Source organism: Lissotriton vulgaris, chromosome 4_1, assembly GCF_964263255.1.
Source record: "Lissotriton vulgaris chromosome 4_1, aLisVul1.2, whole genome shotgun sequence".
Taxonomy (NCBI): domain Eukaryota; kingdom Metazoa; phylum Chordata; class Amphibia; order Caudata; family Salamandridae; genus Lissotriton; species Lissotriton vulgaris.
The window spans coordinates 1,475,051,141-1,475,067,776 of NC_141691.1; the positions used below are offsets into that span (position 1 = coordinate 1,475,051,141).

Genomic DNA, 16,636 nt, shown 5'->3' on the forward strand with positions numbered 1-16,636 from the left:
GTGATCAGTGGTTCTATTCGCAATTGTGATATTCTTTCGTCGGAGGTTGATATTCCTCCCTCCTCATTTCCATTTCAGCTCCATTTCCTCGGGGCAGACGGCCAAAAAATGTTTCGCACACAGGTCCTTCACCGCCGTCGCTCCAAACGTCCCGGGTGCTTGAAACCAGCGCTGGTGAGAGGCTACGATATAGCCACACGATCCAACCAATATAGGTCACAAAAGCGGCAAGCACTCCGATGTGAGAGATGTTTCTTCAAAATTTATTCATTTTCCAAACCCCCCTTCACCCCTGACAGACGCGTTTCGCCAGTTAGCTTCGTCAGTGTCAGTTTGTGCAAACATACAGAAGCCATTTTAAACCAACCGCTTAGTTTCATTTCATCGACATAGATGATGGTACTTTTCATGGAAACGGCGGCCATCTTGTAGTGTAGTATTTACAGGTATTATACTTTGGTTCAAATGGCTTAAATAAAGTGCTCAAGTGCAGAATTAAAAAAGTTGACTTTGACAAACTTTACATTAATCTTGTGCACACTGTGATTCTGTATCAAATTATCTATTCATATATATACACATTTGAAAAAAGGGATCGTTTTTTGATTTTCAAAGTTAGTTATGTAGGGGTGTATCCCCTATTTTTGCATAGAATATTTACATTTCAACATGATTTCTTTCATTTTCTTATTGTTATATATATATATATATATATATATATATGAGGTTCAAACAGTATTTGTGTGTGGCACTTCACCTTGGGAGCAACCTTTGTTTGATGTTTAGTGGCCCGCTCTGGCCACAAAGCTGCCCCCTGCGGACGTGCAGGTCCGGTTTTTCTACTCAATCAAGAGCAACCTTTGGTAACGGAGTCACCTCGTTCATCCTGGCATGAGTAAGCAGCAGATGCGGCGCCTTTTGTAACTTATCAATACTCACCTAGGAAAGTACTGTGACAGCTGCATTCAAGCTCTAAACTACATTAACCAGAAGGCTTGATGCTACATGCCCTGGGAGGCGGTACTTTGAACATTTAAATCAAATGAGGAACACCAGGCAGCTGTTCTTTCCTGTTTGCCTGCCACTGAGGAAGGGAGAAAATGTCTCTGGAAACGCGTTTGGTGAAAGGCTGCAAGAAATGTAATGTAATGTAATTTTATTTTTGTAAAGCACGACTTACACTCCACGGAGCATCTTGGCGCTGACCACTCATGTCTAGAGGTGTTTGACCAGGGAGCTAGTGGGGCACCGGTAGTACAATGTCTGGTGTCTCTGGGGGTTAGTTTTAGACTAGGGCTAAACAGGCTGTGTCTGTGAGTTTGAAAAACCATGTCTTTAGAGCCTTTCGGAAAAGGGTCTCTGACGGGATCTGACGCAATTGGAGTGGTAGTTTATTCCAGGCCCTGACTACCCGTACTCCAAGGGATTTTCCTCCTTTCGTAGCCAGTCTAAATTTGGGGGTCACCAGCAAGTTCAGGTTGGAGGATCTAAGTGGGCGGGAGGGCACATATCTTCCAAACCTTTTTGACAGGTAGGTAGGGCCCAGCTGGTGGTAAGACCTAAAGGTGATTACTAAGATTTTGAATAGCACCCTTTTGTGGATGGGCAGCCAGTGCAGGATCTTATGTGCTGCTGATGCTGATGACTTCCTGGGCCATCTCAGCACAAGGCGGGCGGTGGCATTCTGGACCATCTGCAGTCTATGCAGTACTGCTTTACTGGAGCCTGCATATAGACTGTTGCAGTAGTCCAGACGAGATGTAATAAGAGCCACCGCCACCGTCTTTCTGGCTGTCAACGGGAGAAGGTCGAAGAATCTTCTGAGGCCTTTGATTATGCTAAAGCAGGACCCTGCCACAGCACCTGCTTGCTGCCTAAATGACAAGGCCTTGTCAAACCTAATCCCAAGGTTGCGGGCCATAGTGATGGTGTTTGGGGGGACTTCTGCATCCTGTGGCCACCATGATTTGGGGGAAAAAAGGTTTTGTTGTCCGAATGGTAAAATTTCGGTCTTGCCCGAATTACATTTAAGATGGTGTTTTCTCATCCAGTCGAATGTGGCAGTAAGACAGATTTTCCTCTGCCTTTGTTGTATTGCTGTCTAGCACGAGAATGAGCTGAGTATCATCAGCATAAGATATAGTGCTGATGTGAAAAGATGTAATAAGCTCCATCAGGGGGGTCATGTACAGATTAAATAGTACTGGGTTCAGACTAGAGCCCTGTGGTACCCCTGTTTTTAATGCTTTCTCCTCTGAGCGGTATTTCCCTAGTACAGTGACTTGCTTTCTGTGGCTGAGAAAGTTTTCCAGCCAGTCAAGAGCAACTCCTGCTATTCCGGATTCTGCTAGGCGGCCAATTAATACGGGGTGTTAGACCGTATCAAAGGCCGCCGATAAATCGAGCAGCACCAGAACAGCCTTTTTTCCTTGGTCCATAGCAGTCTTCAGGGTCTCCACAGTGTGCAGTAGTGCCGACTCCGTGGAGTGTTTAGCCCTGAACCCCGCCTGGTTGGTATGCAAGATGTCATTTTCCTCCAGATACCTAGTCAGTTGCTTATTCATTGCTGCTTCCGTAAGTTTAAAGAGAATTGGGAGCAGCGAAATGGGACGGAGGTTTGAAAGCATAGTGGGGTCTGCTAGGGGTTTCTTCTGCAGAGGTTTGACAGCGGCTAGTTTCCAGTCAGGTGGAATGACGGCAGTGGCCAGGGATGAATTTATGATGGCATTTATGCTCGGGTTTACTGTGTCCACTAGAGCATGTAGCAGCAAGGGAGGGCAGGGATCAAATGGGGAACCGGATTTGCTGGATAGAATGGCCTGGCGGGTTTCTTCCAGACTAACCTGAGTGAATTTGGTAAGCTGGGTTTTCTCAATGTCAAGTCTTATGGGCTCTACGAGGGGGAGTACTGGTGGATCTGGGCAGTCTTTAGTGAGGTCGGATATTTTCTGTTCAAAGTAGTTGAGTTACATAATGGAAGCGAAGGGGGGATCTCTTGTCTAAGGATCTTAGGATTCATGAAGTCATTGACGATTTTAAAGATTTCTTTTTGTTTGTTGTGGGAGGAGTTAATGGCTTCTAAAAAGTAGTTTTTTTGGCACTTTTAATCATTGCATGGTACTGCCTTCTAGATGTTTTATAGATGTGAAATGGATGCAATCTAGTGCGCTGTGCTTCTGCTATTGCCGTTTTAAATAAATATAAGGTTCAAACAGTACTTCGTGTGTGGCACTTCACCTTTGGAGCAACCTTTGTTTGATGTTTAGTGGCCCGCTCTGGCCACGAAGCTGCCCCCCTGCGGACGTGCAGGTCCAGTTGTTCTACTCAATCAAGAGCAACCTTTGGTAACGGAGTCACCTTGTTCATCCTGGCATGAGTAAACAGCAGAAGCGGCGCATTTTGTAACTTAATACTCACCTAGGAAAGTACTGTGACAACTACATTCAAGCTCTAAACTACATTAACCAGAAGGCTTGATGCTACACGCCCTGGGGGCGGTACTTTGAACATTTAAATCAAATGAGGAACACCAGGCAGCTGTTCTTTCCCTGCCACTGAGGAAGGGAGAAAATTTCTCTGGAAACGCGTTTGGCGAAAGGCTGCAAGAAATGGATGCAATCTAGTGCGCTGTGCTTCTGCTGTTGCCGTTTTGAATAAATATGAGGTTCAAACAGTACTTTGTGTGTGGCACTTCACCTTGGGAGCAACCTTTGTTTGAGATATATATATATATATATATATATATATATATATATATATATCCACAACAAACAAAGCGCCACAACCCGGTTTCTGGAAAAAAGGCTTTATTTCTATTGGCGCAGGGAACAGCATGTGTGAGGCACCTAACTTGTTTCAGCCAATTGCCTTTCTCAAAGGTGTTGCCCCATCAGTGCAATGTCCCTGGTGTAACTAGTCTCAAGATCACATGTCCCACTCCTACTACACTACATTTCCCATAATTCATCTGGGAAGGTGGCATAATGTCAATTAAATCAAAGTGATGTTTTACCGCCTTGCCAATCCCGACATTTTTATTTATTTATTTATTCAATTTATAAAGCGCACTGTCACGTTGCAGGCATCCTGGCGCTAAAGTAGCCCGAGGGAGGAGTGAGTCAGGGTCAGGGTCCGGCGACTAGGTCTAGGGGAACAGCCAGGTTTTTACCCTTTTTCTGAAGGGAAGGAGCTCTCTGATTTGCCTAATTTCTCAAGGGAGTCTATTTCACAATTTAGCCGCTGCCAACCCAAAGGATCTGCCCCCCCCGACCTAACCTTCCTAAATCTAGGAACCTTCACCAATCTTGCCGACGAGGAGCGCAGCATTCTTGTGGGGGCGTACCAATTAAATTTGTTTTGCATACGCACAGGCCCAGTCCCATGAAGGGCTTTAAAAACAAGGCAAAGAGATTTGAATTGCACTTTCTGTCAAAGGGGAAGCCATTGAAGTTCGGCCAGAGCTGCAGAGGCAGAAGAATTTCTAGACCACCCTAAGACTAGTTTGGCAGCTACTGACTGGATCCTTTGCAGTCTGTCCAACAGGAAGTTAGGAGATTCAAGCAAGAGAGCATTACAGTAGTCAAGCCTACTAAGAATCGTACATCTTGCAACTTGGGCACGTACCTGAGAAGGTAGTAACAGGAACATTTTTCGAACGGATCTGATGATCGCAAAACAAGAGGCAGTTGTTTTAGTAAACTGAGCTTCCAGAGTAAGCTTATCATCAAATATAATGCCCAGATTACTGACAGTTGTTGCCAGCTGAACTGCGGAAGAAGTTCCCGGAGGCCAAAATTTGCAGGGAAGGATAGGAGAGATCCTATTTGCAGTGCAAAAGATCACCTCAGTCTTTCCTGCGTTAAATTGTAAAGAATTATCTTGCAGCCAGCGGGCCGTGTCCTGCAGACAGTTGTGAAATGCATCCACTGTTATCGAAACCTCACCCTCAAAGGAGAGGATCATCTGTGTGTCATCGGCATAATTTATGATGTTAATATTGTATGCCTTGATGACAGCAATCAGAGGTTTTAAATACACATTAAATACAATAGGGCTGCTTGCCGATCCCTGAGGAACACCATGAAACACGTTGGAGAAGGCAGATTGGAAGGGGGGAAGAGACACCGTCTGCTGTCTATCCTGCAAAAAGGATAGAAACCAACGAAAGGCAGAGCCTTTCACCACAATCTCGCTCAATCTTCTCAGCAGGATCTCATGGTTGACCGTATCAAAGGCGGCAGACAGATCAAGCCAAATCAATGCAGCTGCCTGTCCCCTGTCTGCCCGCTTCTGAAGCTCATACATGACGGTCAACAAAGCCGTCTCGGCCCCGTGAGCCAGCTGAAATCCAAACTGGACCTCCTCCAGCAAATTGTGTTGTTTTAGGTATTAAGACAGAGTGATACTAACAGCCCGTTCTTCGATTTTAGCAGGGAACGGCACCAAGGAAATAGGCCTATAGTTTTTTGAACATTCAGGATCAAGGGAAGACTTTTTCAATAAAGGAGAAACCAAAGCTTGCTTCCACTGTGGGGGAACTACACCACTAATTAGTGACTGGTTACAGATCAGACGCAGAGATGGGAACAGTTCTTCCTCGTACTCCTTCCAGATCTTATGTGGTATTAGGTCCAGGGGTAATCCAGAGGAGATACCCAGTGTCAAACTGCTGAAGTCCTCCACCGTTAAAGGCGTAAACTCACAGAGTTGTTCAGAAACTTGACAACTAGGGCCAATGTCCACATCCTCTGGGTCACCCACTTCTTGCGCTACAGTGCACTCAGCCGCCAGAACTAGGTTCCCTGCCGCTTGCCGGCCACCCTCAAGATCATCAATAATCAGCTGGATCTTTTCCCGAAAGAACCTGGCCAGGTTCTCACAAAGTTCTAGTGAGGGGGCTATTACATTCTTGGAGAAGTCAGGACTGGTAAGACTATGATGTTGCAGGTAAGTGCGGCAGGTGGGAGAAGACTGGTGCACAAAATAACTCGACCTGCTGTTTCCACACTGGCGGAGATAGGTGCAGTGTGTGCCAGTAGCACATAGATGGGCTACACTGACTCAGACCCAGTGATGCCACTGCCACGACCCATGCACCACACGCACCGAGCGCGACAGCAGTGCAGAGAGCGGGTGCCCTGCCTCAGGTTCTACGTATTTGCCAGCAGACATGCTGCTCCAGGGGCTGCAGGGAGCTGTGCCTGAGCTTCCAGAAGGGCAGGGACGACTAATTTAAGTGATCTGGGAAAAGAAGATAGAGCGTTGTGAAAAGCGCAGAGAGTGAGAGGAGGAGTCCCGAGGCAAGATTGGTTTTGGACAACTATATATATATATATATCAAAGAATCCACAGTGTCGGCGAAGGCAATCATGTCCCCACCGCAGCCACGTAGACACAGACCAAATATTCGTGCAGAGTATTATTTATTTGTTGCAAACTGCTGTTTTCTTGCCCTTGGGGTCCTTTTGGGACCCCCTGAGAAGGGCTAGAGGGTTGGGGGGTCTACACCCTGCCCCCTTTTCGTGTTTTCCACTCTTGTTTTGGGCTCTCTTGAGCCTCAGTTCTCCTGAAAAACAAGATGGTGGCCAACACTTCCTGGTTTAGACAGTTTGGAATGTTGACAGTCGACTGCCAGCCAATCAGAAACTCGCTCGCACACGTAAGGGTACGCGCGCGCGTACCGTACGCGTACAGTGAGCGCATATAGATCTATAATTTGATCAAATTCAATTTTCTCAACAATTGCTGGAGGGATTTTCACCAAATATAGAAAAGGCACTACTGCATACCTGTCCCTACCATTTTGCCAAGTTTGGTGCAATTCCGTTCAGCCGTTCGGGCTGTAGCCGTGTCTAAAGGTCCCATAGAAAATGCCATTTGAAAAATTTCAAATTCAATTTTCTCAAGAACTACTGGAGGGATTTTCACCAAACATAGCAAAGGCACATCTGCATACCAGGCCCTACCATTTTGCCAAGTTTGGTGTAATTCCATTCAGCCGTTCGGGCTGTAGCCGTGTCTAAAGGTCCCTATGGAAATTAACATGGGGAAAACATGTTTTGGGACCCCCCTTTCGGCCCCCGCTTGACGAATCCCCCCAAAACTTTCAGGGAAGGAGCGGAGCGCAGAGCTGGCCAAAATTCTGGAAAATTACACACAGATTCCTCAATCGGCGCCAAAGTTATTCCCAATAGAATGGTGAGCGCATATAGATATATAATTTGCTCAAATTCATTTTCTCAACAACTACTGGAGGGATTTTCACCAAATATATAAAAGGCACTACTGCATACCTGTCCCTACCATTTTGCCAAGTTTGGTGTAATTCCGTTCAGCCGTTCGGGCTGTAGCCGTGTCTAAAGGTCCCATAGAAAATGCCATTTGAAAAATTTCAAATTCAATTTTCTTAAGAACTACTGGAGGGATTTACACCAAACATACAAAAGGCACTGCTGCATACCAGTCCCTACCATTTTGCCAAATCTGGTATAATTCCGTTCAGCCGTTCGAGCTGTAGCCTTGTCAGAATGTCCCTATGGAAATTAACATGGGGAAAACACATTTTGGAACACCCCTTTTTTCTCGGCCCAAAAAAGCGCAAGCGAAGCGAGTGCAAGGAGTGATTACATATTTTCATTATGTGATTTACAGCCCTGAAGAGTCAGAGGCTTTGTCCTGATGACGAAACATGTGTCGGCTGGCGTTGTTTTTTACTTCTGAAGAATACCATCTACATAAACAACTTACCTTGAACTACCGGTGTCCCCTTTTTTACGAGTACTTTGATTGTATCTATACTGCTTATTCGAAAATGTGTACCCAGTATTTGTTGTATACCCGGGATTGTCTAGTGAACAGCCTGAACCCTATCAAGATTGCTGCACATCGTGTATTCTGTTTAGTGCCAAGAGACGAGCAGAGTCCAGCACTGGGACATGTGTAGCGTTCAACAGGATTTGTCCAGCGTGAAACGTTTATGCACTATCCAATGTGCTGCAGGGGGAGCTGTGCAGTGTGTCACATGGGGTACCCCGTATTCAACAGTAGTAACAATGGTGTGTCCAGTACTGTGCAGTACTGAAAGGTGTGCGGTGTGCAGTATGAAAGGGGGTGGCCAGCGCCCAGCACTATGAGCTGTGCAGTGTGCACATTCCAGTGTTTGTCCTAGTTTTCTTTTGGATGGATGACAAAGGGCGCTCGACAGAGACGCAGAGTCTGCCGGGATCCCCCTCTCCTCCATGTGACCCCCTGCGCCTCGGAGCTCTGTGCCTCCCCTTCACCAAAATAAGCGTGGCATGAATGTAGCTCTACTAATCTCGACTCCAGTCCAAGAATACCGGAGATTGGGCTTATCCTCCTGCACTCGCTTCCAATAAGGTATTTCATTGTGATGCTACTTTGCCTTCGTTAAAACTTCACACAGTTATTTTTTTTTCAATAAACTGGAATTACTGAACCACTTGTTCTCCAATATTTGGGCCGCTGCTTTCCCTTATACAAAAACACTAAAGTGTTGCATCGCCCCCTCCGTGCGTTGGGGTGCATCCAGCAAGACAGAGCTGGCGAAACAAGTCCTCAGAAAACAAGTGCTGACCTAGGAAAATGAAACTGAAGGCCAAATTGGAGACGCCATGTGTGTACACCTCACTTGTCCATGCGCGCACATGGTTTGTCTCCCTTTGCGCACCAAACCAACAACAATAGTCTTGCAAAGGCGAAGCAGCGCATGCGCTGCATTTGCTAGGCAAGACCTAAAAAGGGCCAGTGGGGAGAAGGGGTCAAAGGGACCTCCTTGTGTATTAAAATGAAAATTAAATATAAGTGTATTCGGATATTCACAGATACTGGACCCTCCCTAAATATCAGGATTCACAAATCATGCAAAAAATAATGCATTTTGAATACTACTACTGAGCTTGGTCAACAGCCACATTTGGAAGTTGTCCGCATGCGACTGGGTGGTCCTGAGGTGGTATGCAGTGCATTGCAGAGTGTAGGGCTTGCTGACTCAGTGAATTGGGTGCAGAGGCTGGCCAGAGGTAAGGCCTAAGGTCACCTCTACTGCACACATCCAAAGACTGGGAGCAGTGGTGTCGGGCCACCTGTGGTGGGTTGAAAGCTATGCTTGACTGGAAGCCAATGTAGGAGAGTAGGGTCTGCAATCCTATGGTCACCCCAGATTTTTGCTTTTTGCTTCACTGGTTTACGACTTTCCCTGGCGGTGGGCCTGCTAAACAGACCCACAGCCTAGCTGTTCTCTCTATAAATTGACATACATGTACTTTAGGTGCATTTACCAATTGGTATTGGGTCACTCTTGTAAGTCCTTGTACAGTGTACCATAGGTACCCAGGACATAAGTGCACCCAAGGCCTACCAGGGGCTGCAGCATGAATTATGCCACCCCTGGCTGGCCATCTAAACAGACAACTGGCTGGTAACACAGCTGGGGCAAGGTGGTGTAATCACCCTTTGCTTTAGATATAGTATGCCTATATCTAACCCTAAAATGGACACATATACTCCTATCAGTCACTCCTATGACAGGCCTTATCAATCCTGGAGACAGAGTGCTTGGAATTATGTGAGATGGTGCTCTAGCATGAGCTGAGACTGTCTGCAGCTTTCGGAATCATGTCCTTTAGCTGTTTCCATGATAACGCTATACCATATACTATTAAGTGCATTATAATCCTCGCGGTTATTGCTAACTTTGGCATAGCATTATCAAAACATGTCGAGTAAGGTGTCATACGAATTGGAATACTACCCCCTCGCCAGTTCTGGCGACGGGGGTAGCATTCCAACCTTTTAGAGGGACACGATATATGTAACTGAGAACACCGGTTAAAGTTAACTCGAGCCTCAGCATCACAAAATAAGTTCAAGTTTGACATTTGTATAGCGCCCTATATACCCAGAGGGTCTCAAGGCGCTTGAGGGAGGGAGGTGCTTTACTTATCGAATATCCAAGTTTTCAGTTGTTTTCTGAAGGAGAGATGGTTCTGTGTAAGGCGGAGGTGGGTGGGGAGAGAATTCCAGGTTTTGGCCGCTAAGTAGGAGAAGGATCTTCCCCCCATGGTGGATTTGTGGATGCGTGGAATTGCGGCGAGGGCTTGAGTGGATGATCGTAGTTGGCGGGTGGGGGTGTAAAAGGGCAGGCGCGTGTTGAGGCACTCGGGTCCTAGGTCGTAGAGGGCTTTGTGTGCGTGGGTGAGGAGAAGGAATGTTATTCTCTTGTTGACGGGGAGCCAGTGGAGGTCTTTCAGGTGACCGGAGATGTGAGCTTGGTGTGGGATGTCTAGTATGAGTCTGGCTGAGGCGTTTTGGATGCGTTGGAGTTTTTTCTGTAGTTTGGCTGTGGTTCAGGCGTAGAGGGTGTTTCCGTAGTCCAGTCGGCTAGTGACCAGTGCATGGGAGACCGTTTTTCTTGTTTCAGTGGGGATCCAACTGAAGATTTTTTAGAGCATGCGTAGGATGTTGAAGCACGATGATGAGACGGCGTTGACTTGTCTGGTCATCGAGAGGGAGGAGTCCAGAATGAAGCCCAGGTTACGTGCGTGGTCCGTAGGTATGGGTGCGCTTCCCAGGGCCGGTGGCCACCATGAGTCGTCCCAGGCGGAGTGGGATGAACCTAAGAGGAGGACTTCTGTTTTGTCCGAGTTCAGTTGTAGACGGCTGTTCTTCATCCACTCGGCTACTTCTTTCATTCCTTCGTGTAGGTTGGTTTTGGCGGTGTTTGGGTCTTTGGTGAGGGAGAGGATCAGCTGTGTGTCATCGGCGTAGGAGATGATGTTGAGGTTGTGTTGGCGCGCGATGGATGCGAGGGGACTCATGTATACGTTGAAGAGGGTGGGACTGAGTGATGATCCTTGTGGTACGCCGCAGATGACTTCGGTGGCCTCTGATTTGAAAGGGGGGAGGCGGACTCTCTGGGTTCTTCCGGCGAGGAACGAGATGATCCAGTCCCATGCTTTTCCTTGTATTCCGACGTTGCTTAGGCGTTTAATAAGGGTGTTATGACAGACTGTGTCGAAGGCTGCGGAGAGGTCAAGTAGGATGAGGGCGACAGTTTCTCCGTTGTCCAGAAGTGTTCGAATGTCGTCTGTTGCTGCGATGAGGGCGGTCTCGGTGCTGTGTTTGGCTCGGAAGCCGAACTGTGAAGGGTCGAGGGATTTATTGGATTCGAGGAAGGCGGCAAGTTGACTGTTGACGGCTTTCTCAATGGCTTTGGCAGGGAATGGGAGGAGCGAGATGGGGCGGTAGTTCTTGAGTTCAGTGGGGTCTGCTGTGGGTTTCTTCAGGAGGGCGCTGAGTTCGGCATGTTTCCAGCTTTCCGGGAAGAGAGCGGAGTTGAGGGAGCAGTTGATGACATCTCGGAGATGGGGTGAGATAATGGAGTCTGCTTTGTTGAAAATGTGGTGGGGACATGGATCGGTTGGTGATCCTGAGTGGATAGAGTTCATCAGGCGGATGGTCTCTTCAGTGGTGACTGGGTTCCAGACGCAAAGGTTGTTAGAGGGGGGTGGGTGGGGTGGACTGGACTCCGGGCTGGTTAACGAAGCTGTTATGTATGTCTGCAATTTTGTTGTGGAAGAAAGAGGCTAGGGAGTCGCAGAGGTCTTGGGAGGGAGTGATGTTGTTCGTGCCGGCGGCGGGGTTGGTAAATTCTTTGACAATGTTGAATAGTTCCTTGCTGTTGTGGGCGTTGTTGTCGAGTCGGTCCTTGAATGCTGATTTCTTGGTGGATCGAATCAGTTGGTGGTGTTTGCGGATGGCGTTCTTGAAGGTGGCCAGGTTGTCAGAGGTTCGGTTTTTTCACCAGGCTTTCTCGAGGGTGCGACAGATCTTCTTGGATATCATGAGGTCCTCATTGAACCAGGGGGCTTTTTTGTGATCTTGTTTGACTTGTTGTTTTTTCAAGGGTGCTAATTCGTCAGCGCTGTGGGTGATCCATTGTGTGAGGTTGGTGGCTGCAAGGTTTGGGTCCGATGATTTTGCAGGGGGGTTTTGGTGCAGTGATGTGAGGAGTTGGTCGGTTGTCATTTTGTTCCAGTTTCTGCGGGGAATTGGTTGTGGGGGGTTGTGGGTCGTAGTCTTTTTGTAGTTGAAGTGAACGCAGCTGTGGTCTGTCCAATGGAGAGATGTGGTGTGTTTGAAGGAGATGTGCTTGCTGGAGGTGAAGATTGGGTCTAGCGTGTGCCCGGCACAGTGGGTATTAACAAGTTGTCTGAGTCCGAGATTGGCGAGATTGTCCAGGAGGGTAGCGGTGTTGCCGTCGCTGTTCTTTTCCAGGTGGAAGTTGAGGTCTCCCAGTAGAATGTAGTCCTCGGAGGGGAGGGCGTGAGGGCTGATGAAGTCAGTGATGTCTTCGCTGAACTGTGCGCGAGGTCCTGGTGGTCTGTAGATGAGGGTGCCTCTGAGTGTGGTCTTGGGGTCGGTGTGGATCTGGAAGTGAAGGTACTCGGCGGCTGCAAGGTTATCGTCGGAACTGGTCGTGATGCGGATGGTGTTCTTATGGACGATGGCGATGCCTCCTCCCGATTGGTTGATGCGGTCCTTTCGGATGATCTTGTAGCCGTCCGGGATGGCTATGGCGATGTCGGGCGCTGATGAGGTGTTCATCCAGGTTTCTGTGAGAAAGGCGACGTCCGGTGATGTGGTGTCGAATAGGTTCCATAGTTCGATGGCGTGTTTGTGGACCGAGCGGGTGTTGAGCAGGATGCACTTCAGGTGGTTGGGGTCGGAGCTCTGTTTGGAGTATGAGGATTTGGTGTGGGTCAATGTCAAAAATGGATGCTGCCACCACAGACACAAGTCTGACCTCCTGCTGCTGGGAGTCCTTCCAGCGAGGGAGGCCTGGACAAAGGGTTTCCTGCCTTGGGAGGTGCTAGCACCACCCCAGACAGGATTTTGTGTATTGAGGTAGGACCAGCTGAAAGGAATGAGACATGCCTGGGGCACACCAGGTGTCCCTGTGCATACCCCGGTTCAAACCAGTTGCTGGGGCACTCCAGCCCCAGCTCCGGCGCGAAACCGGACAAAGGATAGGGGTTGTAACCACCCCCCTTCCTGGTCCCACCCATAGGAGGGACCTAGTCACAGTACAGCCCCCTTTAGGAGAATAAAGGTAGGAGCTGGTCCCATTCCAAATTAGATCATCCTGATTTGAAACTCTACAAAGAAGAAACTCTAGACGTTGACGTTCTGCTCCACAGAAAACTGAAGAAATCTCCCTTGTGGCCAAGGAGTGACCACCCTGCATCTGCAGGCATCATCAAGCATTCTAGCAGTTCACTTTGTCGTCCTTCCCGGGGGAACCAGACTTCAGAGCCCGACGAGACCCGGACTTCCAGACCTCTCCGACCTCTACCTACATCTGCAGCACAGCTGAGATCTGTGGGTGCGACGAGACACGTGGGACCGGCCATCTTGGAGAAAATGCACTTCGCTTCCAGCACGACTTCAGAGGCATCCTCGAGAAAGTGCTTTGGGGATTGAGAAGCCCCAGCCCCAAGCAGCTCCTGCACAGACGACCAGCCCTCCAGCATCCACGAGATCTGCGTGGGGCCCTTTTGCTTGATTGCTGCTCGACGCGTTGTCTGGTCACTTGCCGGCTGGCTAGTGGCCTCCTAGACGACGATCCAAGAAATATACACCACCTGTCTGGTTACTCCAGACTGGCCCTTGCTTCCTTCCAAAAGAGAAGCACCCCGGACCCTCCTGGTCCGCACCAGACGCCATCTCCACTCACCGCATAGGGTGCCTTTAACCAAGGCCTGTTGACTCCGAATCCGGATCAGACACCGCCGACAGCGAGAGCCTGCGTGGGACAGCTCGTGCCTCCATCCTGGTCGTCGAAGACACCTCCTGGTCCACGTGGCTGCAGAGTCAAGCGTCCACTCTTCACCTGATCGCGACAACAGCATCTGGTTCCTTCCTGGTTCCATTCCGGTCACTGGCTAGTGACTGTGAACATTGTCCCCTGTGCTTTCAGGTCTCCATCTTCCTTGATCCACCCTTGGATCACTCCTGACATCTTCCTCCTGGTCGCCTGCAGCATCTTTCTTCAAGGCTCCATAGACTTTGACGCGGAAACCGACACACTTTCACACCTATGCACCCGCAGCCCGTGGGTGAGGTAACTAGAGCATTTCGGTGCTCAGGGTAGATTGACTCTCCTAGTGTCCAGGTATCCTGTAGTTTTAGTCTCAACCAGTCGGAACTGTCTTTTACTTACCTTTTCGTAACTTATAGTGTCCATTGACTTTGTACTGCATCTCGCATGTGAGTTCACACTCTGCACACGCGTCCTGTGGGCTTCCTGCTCCTTACCTAAGGTTAGGGTAGTGTAGTCCCAGCGATCCTACAGCCTCTGGACATCTTCATTTCCCCTATCGATTTCCTTATACCATTTACTTAGTATATGGTTTGTAGTGCTCCTAGGGCACCATTGTAATTTGTGCAACTTATCGTATTTTTCTTAAGAGTCTTGTCATGTGCTTAGCCCTCTGATCGCATAAAGAGTTCAGAGGTGTTCGTTAGTAATAAACATATTGTTTATTTTCATAACAACCTGTGTGGTGTCCTTTCACTTGGTATTCAAGGGGTTATATGTGGTAAAACAGCTGGCTTTACATGCCAAAAGAGTTTAGCCTAAGACTGCTTTGTCCATGCTACCATTAGGATAGCTGGTCTATAAGGTTGACTTACAACCAATCACCAAAAGGATTGTTTGGACTGATACAAGGTGATCACTAGAATTAGTGAGCATCTTAGATCAAGCCAACTTCTCACAGCCAAGACCTGCCGCAAAACCCTGCTGCACATGGCCAAAGGCTATGTGATTATGGTGTTGGTCATCAGTGGAGAAGCGAGCGTACAGAGTGGAGTGTTGGGGCAGGGAAGAGCAGGGCCTGGCCCACCAGTCAAACCCCCTGTGTATGGCTGAAGGTTGGGGGCTGCAGGTGCCGGCTGCCTGTGGAGAGTTGGACACTGGCTAGACAGAAGCTAGAGCTTACATCACCCCCCCCCCCCCTTTGTGGATGGCGAAAGTCTATGTGCTGCAGGTGTGGGCCACACAGGAAGAGTTGGGTGCAGTGCATTGATAGAGGCCAAGACCTGCAAGCACACCCCCATTCCCCTCCCCAGCTGCTTATGAACAAAGGCCATTTACTGCATGTATTGTCTCGCCACACGTTAACCCTCCAGTGTTGTGCTAGGCGCAGGGCCTGGCCAGAGGCAGTGATTGACCAAATGCAGATGATGGGGTGCTGGGCCTGAAGGCCATGCCCTGTGGCCAACCTCAATGCACAGGCCTTTCACCATGTGCAGTAAAGATTGGCCGCCCATGGCGTGTTGCACTTAAGCCTTGGCCTGAGTCCAAAAGTTGTGCCTGCGGGGCATCGGCAAATGTTAGGGTGTAGTGCTTCGCCATCCCCAGGCTTCAAAGGCTGTGGGTTGAGTACAGCAGGAGTTTGCCGCCTGCAAAGGGTAAAGCACTGGGAATTCTAGCGGACATATATGATCAAAATGCCCCAAACATTCAAGGCAAAAAACGGGTTAAAGTGAAGCTATGGTTAACAAAAAACCTTAGAAAGGCACATAAAAAACCACAGCAATAGTACAGTGTGGGTAAAAATTAAAACATAACGACTCTGAAATTCGTTCGTTTTGTCTCGGAGCACAATCGAAAACACACACAAAAATAAAAACCATAACTCGCACAATTTTCCATTTTGTCTCCAGTGTAGTTTAGCAACAACATTGTAATTGTAGCTAAGTTATTGCCTAATAATACTCTTTTTTTAAATATTGAAAATAACAAATATTCAAAAGATAGTAAAAATGTTAGATTTTTATGTTTTAGTTTTCACAGTTCATTGGCAGCGTTTTAACCGGGTTGAGAGACAGCCATTCGAATTGTATGCAGGTTAATGCAGAAGCTCTAATTTGGGATATCTTAGGGGGTTTTCTGTGCCTTCTAAGGACCCCCAAGCCAAGAACAATGCAGCTAAGACATACCTGGATCACTAGATACATCTCTCGCTAGTTTCCTAATAGTAACATACTTTCTTTTCTTCTCTATAGGAACCTGTGAAGACAAAAGTTCAAGTTACAAACAGAGGCAGTAGTTTTGGATGAAATGGTTATAAAACATGTTTTTTATGTGAAGCTATGGATGAAAGGGAGTGTTAGTTGTATTTTCACTTTTAATTATTAAATACACTATTAAGGACAATTAAGTGAGTCACAGATTTTGTAGCGCAAATTTGAAAATTAAAGTAATGGACAATTCTTTGAAAAGCATACTCCGCATTACCTGCAGGTAGATGTTAATTTTAAGGGCCAGCCTTTACGTCTCCTTAATGGCCCAGATTTGCACTCACTGGACCACATCAATGATTAGAAGTACAAAGGGAAAAATACAAGAATGTCACCTGTCCTTTTAGACACTCATAAAAGCCCAGTTGCCTGTCATAAGCATGAGAAGCATTCATATAAGGGAATTTATTTGCAGTCTCAAAAGTCTATTATCAACTCTTATGCAGCTGATATCACTTTATGATATATTAAACACAGACCCAAAACCATTTAAAAAAGAAATTATACATTTTGCAGATTGCTCTGGACAACA

General features: G+C 47.7%; 1 protein-coding gene across 1 annotated transcript in view; it reads right to left on the reverse strand.

Moving 5' to 3' along the window:
* Positions 1-16,636, reverse strand: part of PRKDC (protein kinase, DNA-activated, catalytic subunit) — a 2,818,033-nt gene that overhangs the window by 1,618,716 nt on the left and 1,182,681 nt on the right. The window contains exon 45 of the mRNA XM_086965729.1: positions 16,024-16,093. Within this exon, the coding sequence (XP_086821855.1) occupies positions 16,024-16,093 (70 nt within the window). The remainder of the gene's footprint in view (positions 1-16,023; positions 16,094-16,636) is intronic.